Here is a 13,127-nt window from a genome sequence, read left to right on the forward strand (position 1 = left end):
CCCAAACCAGCACCTGGAAGGGGGACGGCGGGAACACGTTAGTGAGTCCTTTAAGAAACTGGGAAATCAAAGGAATCTTAAAGTAAGAACATTCTTCAAACAAGCGCTTGAAGGGAGTAGTTTCTTACCTGTAACTCCATTTCTCCAGCGTTGGTATCTTTCATGGATTGTCATGCTTTGAATATTCCCCGTCGTCAGGCTGGGAACCTCAGTACTTTTTTAAAATAGTGTTTTCCCTTGGAAAACTTCGACACTTTATTGTCCCATCAACGTCCTTTTGGGGCACTTAGGTACCACCCAATAGGACGTAGGGTATAAGTAGACCCGCCCCCGCGGCTTCTCCTCAGATTTTAACCTCCAAAGTAGAGGTACCAACTAGATTTGCATGCAGGGGAGGCCAGCGGACGCATGTGAATCCATGAAAGATACCAACGCTGGAGAAATGGAGTTACAGGTAAGAAACTACTCCCTTCTCCAGCATTGACTCTTTCATGGATTCACATGCTTTGAATAGATTACAAAGCAGTAGTCATAATGCATGGTGGTGTCGAATGCAAACCAATACATAAGGAACGCAACACATATGACCAGCAAAGAAGACATTAGTAGTGGGAACATTGAAAAACAGATACCCCAAGGCTGTGGGGCTTACCTTACTGAAACAGGCGTTGCAGGACTGCACGTCCCATCTGTACATCTGCACCATGCTGCTGCTCCAGGCAATAATGCGGAGTAAAAGTATGCAGCACCGACCAGGAGGCCGCCTGGCAGATGTCCACCAACGGAATCCCTAACCATAATGCTGCTGACGACGCGGTGGATCTCGTCAAGTGCACCTTCGGGCACCTCTCCAAAGGCTTTCCCGTCTTAGAGCGACAGAAGGAAATAGCCAATGAGACCCAGCGAGATAGTCCTCGTTTGAAGATTGTGGCTTATGGACCCTCAGTTAAGGGAAGAGCAAACAGTTGTCTTGAACGTCTGAATTCCTGAGTACGACTCAGATAAAATTTCAATGCTCTTTTTACATCCAGCGTATGCAGCACCTTTTCTGCCGATCAGGAAGCAGAAGCGAAGAATGATGGCAGCACAATAGAAGAGTTTATGAAAAGTAGTTGGCACCTTTGGAATAAAGTGCGGGTTAGTAGCCAACACCACCTTGTCTTTGAAGAAAGGTAAGTACGGAGGATCAATCAGTAGGGCTTGCAACTCCGATATTCTTCTTGCTGAAGTAATGGCCACTAAAAACGCCACTTTCCACAACAAGAACTGCAGGGGTGTCGACGACATAGGTTCAAACGGGGCTTTCACCAGACCCGACAGCACCAGATTGAGGCTCCAACCAGGAGGGAATTTCTTGGCTGGAGGAAAAGTCTGAAACAATCCTCTTAGAAAATGTTTAACCAGACGATCACTGAACAGAGGGGTAGCATGCCTCTTCCGAGTGAATCTAGAAATGGCCGAGAGGTGTACTGTTATGGAGGAGAACGCCAAACCTTTCTTTGCCAAGTGCAACAAGTAGGGCAGAATTTGTTCCGATGAAATGCTTAAAGGGTCCATCCCAGGCTGACCCTTGCACCACACACAAAACCTTTTCCATTTGCATGCATAGGAGACATTTGTGGACGGAGCTCTGACCGCCTCCAAAATGCGGCAACAGTCACTAGGAATGTTCAGAAGGCCAAACTCTGAGAAGTCAGGAGCCACGCCGTCAGACTGAGAGAGCCCGGGTCGTGGTGCCAAACTGCACCCTTGTCTTGAAACAGAAGGTCCGGCGTCACTTGTAACCGCACTGGTTCTGCTACGGATAGATGGAGTAGGTCTGAGAACCACGGCTGCCTGGCCTAGTACAGGGCCACCAGGATCACACAGTACGGGTATTTCTGAATCCACTGAAGGGTCCGCCGAATGAGTGGAAACGGAGGGAATGCGTACGCGAACATGCCCATCCACGGGAATGAGAACGCATCCCCCAGCGAACCTGGCTGAGGCCATCTGCTGGCAAACTCCTTGCACTTTTTGTTCTCTCGAGTGGCGAAAAGATCCACTGAAGGACAACCCCATTTCTGGAAAATGCTCGACACCTGCTTTTCCTTCAGCTGCCACTCGTGGAGTTGGTTTATTTCTCTGCTGAGAGAGTCCGCCTGCACGTTCAGCACCCATGGCAGATGAAACGACACAATGTTGATGTTTTGTTCCAGGGCCCAATGCCATAGTTCCTGAGCCTCTCTCTCGAGCATACTCTGGAATGGGTGCCCCCCTGCTGTAATGCTTACCTTGACTCTGCGGGGACACTCACAAGGAACTATGTGGCACAGCTCTTCTCAATTGGAGATGCTTCTACTCTCTCTTCAACTTCCTCTCATGAAAACTCCCTAGATAAAATACAACAAAGATTCCTTAGGGTGTGGGAGTGCACTACAAACTAGAATTCAACTAGACTCTTCTTACTACAATTAGAATGCAACACCACCTTCATTATATAATCTTTACCTTATTTATTTTTTGGGCGAGCTCTCCATCCTGCATCTGTGCAGGGGCTCATGTTCTGGAGAGTGGAATGTTCTGGTTGATATTGCAGGGACAAGGAAGAAATGAGCTACTCTAGGTTGTTCTTTAGAGTGACAGGGAAGCAGCAAACACTAACACTGACAGAAAAGTATCACAAAATTTCCCAGGAGAAAGAATACCCAAAAGATAATTCCAATGCTAATGGTTAGGGTAAATACACAAAGGTACTGAACGGGGAAGTGTGGATTAAATGACTGAATGTTATATTGTGAAAAATGAGTAACAACTCAAGCCACAGCAAGCTGCACAGTGAATGGATTCGAAATTGAGAACACCCGGACCATGAACCTCTGGAGCCCCACAGACAATGAGTGTCATAACATCAATACAACAATAGAGAGAATGCCTGCAGCATGAGTGGGACTGTGGCGCAATGTGTATTTAAATAGCACTTCACAATGAAACTTTTTACTTCAAACTATGTACTTGTAACAATGAGGAGCACAAACAAGCTCCGTTCCCTGTGCGTCCCAAAACGCACTTCAGAATGACGAGCCTGCAATTATCTCGCAACACATGTAACAACTTACTAAATAAACATTACACTCATGCTCGTAACATGAGGAGCACGAACAAGCTCCGTTCGCAGTGCGCGCCAATACACAGTTCTGAATAACTAGCCGGCAATTAACCTTGCCACATGTAACAATTTACAAATAAAAAAACATTAAGCTCTCTTCAGAGGAATAGTGAGGAAACAGATACTTGCAAAAGGCGCCGCTGACAGGAATCGAATGAAAAGGTTAAAGCGGCCACTGTGACTGTGAAGGGGAGCTGACTGTGAATATACTTATGACAGGCTATAAATGGGGAAATGAAAATGCTATGGCGTGCCAATGGAAATACTCAAACTAGTGGCACTAGAACACCGGGTGACTGGAACTGGAGCAGGGACAGCGGTAAGCGTTAGCTGAGGACAGATGAATGCGAAGCAGGGAGCATTCGAGGGGAGGGGCTTAAATAGGAGCAGAATGACAGCAACTAGACTTACACTGCTCACAACGCAGAACAAACTAGGTGGAAATGTTAAGAAGTCAGGAAGTAACTACCTATACTTTCCCAATGCTCTGAGTTGCTTCCCCCTTATCCAGGAATGGTAAACAGAGGACCAATTTCTGTTGGAGGCAGATAGTGAAGCTTTCCCCGTGATCATGACACCTGTTTCCTGAGGTAAAACATTGTGGTTGTATTGTCCATCAACACTCTCACCACAGAGCCGCGTATGCGCGGCAAAAACGATTTTAGAGCCCAATGAACCGCTCTCAGTTCCAGCACATTGATGTGAAGACTCCATTCGATTGGCGACCACAGACCTTGAACCTGGAAGGTCCCCAGATGCGCTCTCCACCCTGTCTGAGAAGCATCAATCACAATTGTAGCTTGAAATTCCGGCTCCAGCAACGGCACTCCGAGTCAGATTGTCCGAGAGCTGCCACCATCGAATTGCTTCCTGTAAGTCGCTGTTGACCACCACCTTGTCGGACCATGACCCGCGACTTTGAGCCCACCGGACCGCCAGAAACTCTTGCACTGGCCTCATGAAGAGATTACAGTCCTTCACCAACGGAATACATGACGCCATGGCTCCCAACAGCGACATGTACTTTCTGACCGACACTCTCGTTCAGACTCCCCACTCTGCCGCTTTCAGCTTGAGTTTTTGAACTCTCTCGACAGAAGGCTTCACCAGGCCTGAATGAGTTTGGAATTCTGCGCCCAAAAATACCAAGCTCCTGGAGGGAGAAAGATATGACTTTTCGAAGTTGACGGCGAAGCCTAGTCGTAACAGCCGCATGGTAACGTTGAGACTTGCCTGTGTCGCTGCCGGAGATGAGCCGCGTATCAGCCAGTCGTCCAGGTAAGGGTAGACGTGATGGCCTTCTCGTCGGAGCCACACCGCCACCAGTGCTAAACATTTCGTAAATGTGTTTTCAGACCGAACGGGAGCACTCGGAATTGGTAATGATTTTGTCCCACCACAAATCGCAGGAATTTTCGGTGTCGTCGATGCATAGGTATGTGGAAATATGCGTCCTGCAAATCCAACGACGCCAGAAATTCCTCCAGCTGTACCAACCGAATGACTTCCTGAAGTGTTAGCATTTTGAACTTCCCAGGCGTTGCAGAGTCTTGTTTAGCGCCCGAAGGTCCAGAATGGGTCGCCACTTGCCGTTGGGTTTCTTGACCACGAAGGAACGGGAGTAAACCCCCTGACCTCTTGGCCACTGGAACCAATTCTATAGCCCCTTTCCGTAGCACAAGTACAACCTCCTGCTGTAAGAAGTGAAGATGAGGTTGCACAGAATACACAGGAGGAATGGGAACCAGTGGGTCCTTGAATTCCAGAGAGTGGCCCAACCACACTGTGTCAACACCCAAAGGTCTAATGTAATTTTGGCCCATTCGTCGACGTGTAGGGCTACTCTGCCCCCAGCACATTTCCTCGAAGACCGTCATTGCTGTGATTTTGTTTGTTTACCCTTGGTGGAGGAGGGTTGTCCTCGTCTCCTTCTGGATGCCCGAAAATCACGGCTTCTTCATGTAGACTTTACTGCCCGTCTATATCCTTGTGAGGAGTAGCCAGACTGATTAGAATTTCGGTCTCTGGAGGCAGCAAACTGGGTGTTTCCTGAAGCTCCACGGATGGGGTGAAAGGGACGAAACAATTGCCTGCTTTGCAAAGCCGCCAATGACCTTGCCGTATCGGAGTCCTCTCATGCCCTTGAGGGCTTCATCTATTTTTTCCCCAAACAACTTTTCCCCTTCACAGGGCATGTCCAGTACCTTGTAATGAACCTCCGGCCTAAAGTCCGTACACTTTAGCCAGGCCTGCCTCCTTAGTACCACCCCATTATTTATCTGCTTGAAACCAGATTCCGCTAAATCTACAGCGATGTTAATGCTGCGATTTGACGCCTCCTCACCTCACACACCAGCAACATGGCCGCCTTCCGGTGTTCTTCGGGTAGATGTTCTAACAGAGGTGCTAGCCGATGCCACATTTCGCGGTCGTAGCGCGCCATAATCGCCAACGAGTTGGCGGCTTTAACTGTCATCGCCCCCACTGTTAAAACCTTTTTTCCGAAGACATCTTGCCTTCTAGCGTCGCTGTCAGGAGGTGTAGTGCATTTGTGCTGAGTTCTGGCTTTCCTGCTAGCCGCCGCTGACGCCACTGATTCAGGGGTGGGTTGTGCAACTAAACACTTTGGTGTAGAGTCCGGGGCCTTCCATTTTTTCTCTAACCTGCCTTTAACTGTAGGCTCTGAAAATGGGTGGCGCATGGTGCCTAGGCCTTCTTGCCAGACATGGTCCAGGATAGGAACGGAGAAAACCGCCTTCCTTCTCTTTCCCATCTGGTCATTTAGAAAGCATTCTTTTTGTTCTTCGTCTGGGGTCAGACCAAACTCGACACAGGCTTTGGCCATCATGGCATGAAATGCCCCAATGTCATCCGGGGGGCGACGGTTGCGCCGGACTCCTAGGAGCTTCTATTTCCAAATCAGACTCGGTCTCTTGATGGCGACAACGAGATATCAGAGATGGAGTACTTGGGACCCTGGTCGGAATCAGAGTCCTGCAGCTCACCCTCCTCCGGGTGGGAACGAGGAGGTTCTGTGCTCATCGGCCGGGAAGCCGGCAACTCAGCTGTGGACGCTGAACGCGGAGGGGCATCTGCCACATCAACGATAGGTGTTACCGGGGGCGCACCCACGGGAGGCAATCTCGAATCCAGTTGACTTAATAGGGACTGCAGTGTAGCTAAGACCTGGAGAGACAGCACCGACTGTGGGTTCAGCAGAGGAGACGCAGGTGGAACATTCTGTACTCCTGCCATCGCCGACGGGCCAACGCCCTGTAAGCCGAGGATTGGTGGGCTCACCACAGGCTCTCGCTCCTCCTCCATTGACGACACTGAAAGGGTGGACTCCTGCTGTAATAAGGTGTCCGGCAGAAGGGCGTCATACTCTGAAGGCTGCCAAGCACCACTCACTGGTTGCACGTCGACGACAAAAACCTTGGGCCCTCATCAATCGCCGTCACTGGAGACAGACACTGTAGCCGGCCGTGAAGCCGTCGACGATGGGACTCCCGCCGACGGCGCTGGCAGCTGTGGCACAGATTTTTCAGGCGATCCCGCCTTTTTTGACTCTCTGGATAGGTGCTTCGAAGATTCTCTACTCGAGGAAGACCTATGATGGTCCCCTGAAGAGAAGCGTTTTGAAGAGTCCTTTTTGTCCTTTTTCGAAGAAGATTTCTCAGGCCTTAGGGACTGGTCAGACTGACCAGGTTTAGACGATGAAGGAGCCCCTTTCGTCAGGTGTTTCCCCGAAGAGGGTTGGCCACTCTTTTCTGTAGGCCGTGACTTCTTTGCCGGGGGTTCAGCCGACACCGACCAGTCTCTCCGATGCTAGGCTGAGCACCAATCCTAACTCCGATGGAGGGAATGCCCCCATCGTTGAGCCATGATATCAACCGCTGATTGTGGTCCTTCAATGTTTTCTGTGAGAAACCCTTGCAGATGTCACAGGTATCGGCGGAGTGATGAGGGTAGAGGCAATAGAGGCAGTCCATGTGCCTGTCCCCTTCATATACCTTTTTCATTACGCAAGTAGCGCAGGGGTGAAACAACGCTTCTCCCGACATTGGGAAAAAAATGATAACACACCAATGTGTAGAAAGCACAAGGTGATCCCGACATTTTGGAGACGGTTGAAATCTGAGGAGAAGCCGCAGGGATGAGTCTATTTATACCCTACGTCCTATTGGGTGGTAGCTAAGTGCCCCAAAAGGACATCGATAGGACACTTAAGTGTCGAAGTTTTCCAAGGGAAAATGCTATTTTAAAAAAAGACAGAGGTTCCCAGCATGACAACGGGGAATATTCAAAGCATGTGAATCCATGAAAGATCCAATGCTGGAGAAGATAGATAGCGCTGCCAGGTACCTCTTAATGGTACCCACTTGAAGGCCAAAGAAAGTAAGAAAGACAAAACCACTGGAATGAAACACTGAAAAGGATCAACATTTTGTCCTCTGCACCAGTCGCAAAACTTACGTCAACGGTACAGGGATTTAGTTGCTGGCCTCTTGGGCGAAAGCAACACCTCCATCACGTCATCCGGGAGGTCCTAATCCTTGTACCTCAACCTTTCAGATGCCATGCGTGAAGGTTGAGAGTCCTGACCTCTGGATGGAGAACCTGACCTGACCGCCCTCCGCCCTCCCAAAAACACAAACACTCTAACCCTACCCCCCCACCCCCTTTTTTTGTTGAGGTAATGCATGGCCACTGTGTTGTCCGTCATTATCAGGGCACTCTTCCCCCGCAGAGATGGCAGAAAAGCCTTCAGGGCCAGCCTGATGGCTCTCAGGTCTAACAGGTTGATGTGGAGTTTGGACTCCGACGGAGACCAACGACCGCTGGTGGTCAAGTCTGTGGCATGATCTCCCCATCCTGTGAGGGAAGCGTCCGTCACTACAATCACCTCCGGCCACAGTTGCCAAAACACTTCCCCCCCTCCTTCATCAGGTTCCCCTCGTTGGCCCACCACAACAGATCTTGGGAGACCAAGAGTGGAATCTGAGCGGGATCCGACCTCTTGCCTGAGAACTGCAACCACTGCATCTTGAGAACCCATTGCAGGGATCTCATTTCTCAGCCTGGCCCCTGGCACCAGAATAATGCAGGATGCCATGAGGCCGAGCAACCTTAAGAATTCGAAAGCCGGGAGACTCTGGGCATGTTGAAACTTGTCCACCATTTGCACAATGTGATGAGCCCTCATTTTAGGAGGCGAGCACTTCCCCCAAGGACGTGTCCAACATAGCCCCCCATGTACTGGAGCTGTTGGAAAGGTGTCAGATGCTACTTCTTGAAATTGAGGGAGAAGCCCAGCCTGTGGAGGGAGCAGCAGCTGAGACTGAGGTGATCCAATGCTTGCTCGGGAGAACGCGCATGTATTAGCAAGTCGTCCAGGTAGGGGTAGACGTGAGTCCCCCCTCGCCTGAGATACGCTGTCGCCAGCATTAGCTTGGTGACACCGGGTCAGAGGACCGACCTTGATCCGAAATTTATGTTAAGTCATCTTGAATAAAAGCTTCAGGAGGACCGGACCAACCAAGGTATTCAGTTACTCTAGCCATAAATCTCCTGTATGACGACTCAGCATGAGCCCCAGGCCTGCCAAATCAACCTCAGGTGAATTGTCCAGGCCACTAGCATCATGAAGAGATTGTCTCAAGGCTTCCAACTGGGTATCTCATTAAAAGACAGGAGCCACATCAGGCTCAACAGGGTCAAGATCCAAATCTGACCTCTCCTCCTACTCAAAGATTTCATCCAGAGGGAGGTAAAAGTCATGTCTCGGAACAGCCGAGGGTCTGGCGTCCATAACAGGCCTGACAGTCTTGGAAGTAGCCTTCCTTGGAGGATCCACAGTGGCATGGATCTCCGACTGTAAATTTCGGCCAAAAGGCCCCGAAGGCGTCGAGGGCGCTGATGGCTTTGGCGTCAAGGGCGTTGACAGCTTCGGCGTCGTCAAGGGCACCGATGGCGCCGAGGGCTAATACGAAGGCAAAGTTTTGATGTCTGTATTCGAGGGACACGGCGCCAACGCCGACTTCGAGCCCTTAGCAGGTTTCTGCGGTCTCGCTGGGTACGAGGACCGAGACCTGGAAGCACGTCTCTTGCGACCATCCTGAGCTTTGTCCGAACGGGACCATGTGTGTCCTATTTAAAACATCCGGTGACGTCGCCCTCGACGGAGGCCTTCGAGGGACATCGACCCGAGGCCATCGATGCAGGATGCCCTCTGCCAAAAAAGTTTCCGAAGTACACAGCTGTGGACATTAGATGTCAAAGATGTGGAATACGTTGGAGGATACAATCCATTCGATATCAGCATTCCCTGTGTGCACTCCATATCTACAAGCGCGGCAGACAAAGCTCTGTGAGGCAGGTCGAGTTGGACTTGCTTCAGGCAGAGCTGACAAAAAAGCAGCTTAATAGAGAACTGGAATTAAACTGTCTGGCCCTAGAAAGAATGGGGGTCAACTTTGAGCTGGCAAAGAATGAGAGATACTAAGATAAGATGTCATGGAATGGAACTAAAGAAGCTAGATATGGAAACGTCTATGCCAATGACTCCCAGCACACCAAGAGCAGGTAAGGATGCAGACTCCTACCCCGAGGTCAGTGTCCTTAAAGAGTTAGTGGGTGTGTATGAAGACAAGATTATTTGACTTTCTTCTTTTGAGTTAGCGTGTGTGACCATGTCTCATGCTGGTAAGAAGATGACTCGATAGGGGTGCCCCTGGGGGGCCATATGCCACCAGCCGCTCTATGATGTAGGCCCCGGTGTAGGTACATGGAGGATCTCCCATTCACCCCAGGTCCATCTTCAGGCTTATAGCAAAACCAATCTGTGAAGGGTCAGCGAGCTACAGCGTGTTTATAGACCCTCTGAGTGAAATACATTCTATAAACCAGGTTTTTTGAGCATGATCCTTTTCAGTAGAGGGGCTCCCAAACATATGTTTAATCTATAGCAAAAGCAGGGTTACATCCCCTAGTAACTCAGTTAAAAAATGAAAAAATTCAAAAAGGAAAACAGTCAAACCTGCCAGGACAGAAAATTCTTATTTATAAAGTACAGGGAAAAAAACATACATGCTTGGCAGGGAACTGGCACCTGGGAAGAGGAAACAGAAACATAGAAGGAAAAATGGCACGGCATTTCAGACAGTGGAGCAACCCCTTAGTGGCAGGCAATCGCCTGCCCAGTCATCAGGATACCCCTCCTCAACAAAAGGAAACATTCAGAGTAACAGAAGACTATTACTGATCTTGCAGGAACATTATCCCTGCCAAAGTGCCAACTAAATAAAATATGCAAGTTGTAAAACCTCAGTCCATGCTGGTTCAAAGTGAAAAGGGGAAGTGTTTTACCCAAAAATGTGAACCTCTTCTGGGATCCACCTGTGAGATAAATGCAGTGAGCCCTGTGACAAACCAGAAGGTATCTCGTGCTGATCCTCAGGGATTTGTCATCCAGGTGGCCAGGACCCAGCCATTGCTGTTGGATCCAGTTCCTGGGGCAGTACCAGTGCAGGAGGATCACCTGGGTGAGGGATCCTCAGGGAGTAGTATAGGGACACCCAATGGCGAGATGCGGTATCCCCTTTCCTTTATTACCTCTTCAGTATCCTTCTATAAAGAATCTACTGACTTCCCACCCCCGCCCCCCTTTTCCCTCAAACACAGAGGAGAGGGATAAAGATTACAGATGAAAAACATGCTCAGAGACAGAAGACTCCCCCTTATTGACAACAGACTGTCCTAGTAATGAGGCCAGGCAAAGTCAGGCCTCCCTTTAAAACTATGCACTCCTGAACTTAATTGTATCTCCAAGGAAGTATAAAAGGTGGAAACGAAAGGCACTTTTTGAGCGAGTCAGGGATGCTAGAAGTGGCTGGAAAGCAGGAGAACAACCAAGCAAGCAACACAGACCCTGGGAGAACTGGAGGGGGAGAAAACCGCACAAACACTGGCCCTGTTACTGGAGAGGACACTGCAGTGTGGAGAGGAAAATCTACCTCTAAAAGGCAAGACCAGGGGCAGCTGGGGTTGCCTGGCAGTACCCACAGCAGAACTCCGCCCCTAGGCCAGGCAGGTGAACCCAGGTATTAGAGGAGACCCTGCCCTTATTTGAACGTCCCCTTTTTAGCTCCTACAGCTGCCAAGATCATGGAATGCAGTTTTGGGGAGCTGTGAAGTGGGAGCAAAAGTATGACAATGCATTCTGGGACTGGGAGTCCAAAAACATACTTTCATAAGACCATGTATTTGTGAGGATGCTCGAGCCCGGCAGAGGGAAGTCTTCTATGTGATGTATAAATCTCGAGGAGAGGGGTCCGAACCCAGCGTAGGGAGGCCCTAAAGAGCAAGGCCGAAGAAGCAGCTATTCTGAGGCGGCAGTTTAAACTGAGGAGAAGGGTGGCGAAATCTGAGAGGACGATAAGGAGGGAATTACCCATGCCCTTTTCAACCCAGAACTGCGACTTTCAAGAAGCCTCAAGGAAAAGAAACATTAAACCAGGAATTGCAGCTGATGAATGGTGTAGTGTGTGTCAACGGTACACAGGGCCATCCCGCACTGACAGCCAGGGCGGGAAGATGCAATTGTCACTGTGGTACCGTCTTAGACTCCAACGGCAAAGAAAAGCCAACAAGTTCAGCACAGCCGGTGAGCTGGAGACAGTGATAGCAGCCTGGACTGTGTTGTGCTCAAGGTTACAAGCGGGAACATTATATGAAGAAAGAGAACTCGAATACAATTGACTTTTTTGTGAAACTGAAATAGGTACCAGATACAGAGTGGTCTGGCGCCGCCTGGGTGCTCACTGCAAGGTCTCTGTTTGGTGCCCCCCTTCTCCTCTCTTTGAGTGGGGAAGAATTGTTGAACTGTAAAATCAAAGTGGTCCTACAGCGGGTTTCGTTGAATTCTGTGCACACTCGAAAGTCTTAGATTGTTGGTAAACTGAAGTTGGTCTGAGCCCGGATGAGGGGGGCAAATAGTAAAGAAAGGGTTTGACCCCGGAAGAGGGGGATCCTGGGTAAATAACACCTGAGAAATGTTGTGGCAATTGTGAACCCAACTGAGAGATGCTTACAAATTGTAGTTGGTCTGAACCCGACTGAGGGAGGCTAACAGTCAAAGAAGGATTGGAGCCCTGCTGAGGGCGACACCTCCATTACGCCTTCCGGGAGGTCCCAATCCTTTTTACTTAAATGTTTAATTGATTTTCAGCATACAACCATACAAATTAACAAACCGTTGTTCCATATAACTTGCACATACAGTTGTATGTTTCTTTTTCTCCCTTCCCCTACCCCCAACTCCCCCCCGCCCCCGGCCTACTTCGCACAGCTGCGGTTCACTTCCTACCTCCTCCAGGCCCCTTGACAGTTACGTCCCGCCGCAGAACTATTATTCAGTGACCCATCTTAGTCCGATATAGATAGTGCAGCCACCAATTGCTTCCAAGCATCCAGTCTTCCTTCCTTCCTTCCTTCCGCTTCTTGCCACACCACTGTTTCCGCATTCGCTCAATTCTTGAAATCTCACCACCATACCTGTACCAACGGTCTCACACGTGCTTTCCAGCTCATTGCTATTCTGCGTTTAGCCAATATATACGCTAGGTCTTTTAGCTTGCTCATATGCTTAGCTCTACGATGCCTTGAGAACCCTCCCAGAAGACATGCCCAGGGGGTACTCACATCCAGGTTAATTCCCACTTTAGTCATGATTTGAGCCACTTCTCCCCAAAATCTACCTATCTCTGCACAGGACCAAAACATAAGCACCATTACTGCATTCCCTCCTCACATTTCGGGCATGTCTGTATTTCTGCGTGATTAAACTTGGCAATTTTTCTAGGGGTCAAGTATGCTCTGTGGGTTATGTATAACTGAATCTGTTGCAACCGCACATTTCTCGATACCTCCTTATGATACCCTTGTGCTCTGCTCCGTAGCCTATCCTCCATTGGTTCCC

The 13,127-nt window shown here is 49.5% G+C and overlaps 1 protein-coding gene across 4 annotated transcripts in view; it reads right to left on the reverse strand.

Moving 5' to 3' along the window:
* LOC138526454 (zinc finger protein 583-like) overlaps positions 1–13,127 on the reverse strand; it is a 288,611-nt gene that overhangs the window by 37,584 nt on the left and 237,900 nt on the right. Inside the window, exon 6 of one of the 4 annotated variants that reach the window (XM_069637225.1) lies at positions 2,230–2,372. The exons of the other annotated variants lie outside the window; for them this stretch is intronic. Within the exon in view, the coding sequence (XP_069493326.1) occupies positions 2,338–2,372 (35 nt within the window). The 3' untranslated portion in view covers positions 2,230–2,337. Of the gene's footprint in view, positions 1–2,229; positions 2,373–13,127 lie in introns of those variants that run through there. 4 annotated transcript variants of the gene reach the window in all.

Source organism: Ambystoma mexicanum, chromosome 7p, assembly GCF_040938575.1.
Source record: "Ambystoma mexicanum isolate Mex_15411 chromosome 7p, UKY_AmexF1_1, whole genome shotgun sequence".
Taxonomy (NCBI): Eukaryota; Metazoa; Chordata; class Amphibia; order Caudata; family Ambystomatidae; genus Ambystoma; species Ambystoma mexicanum.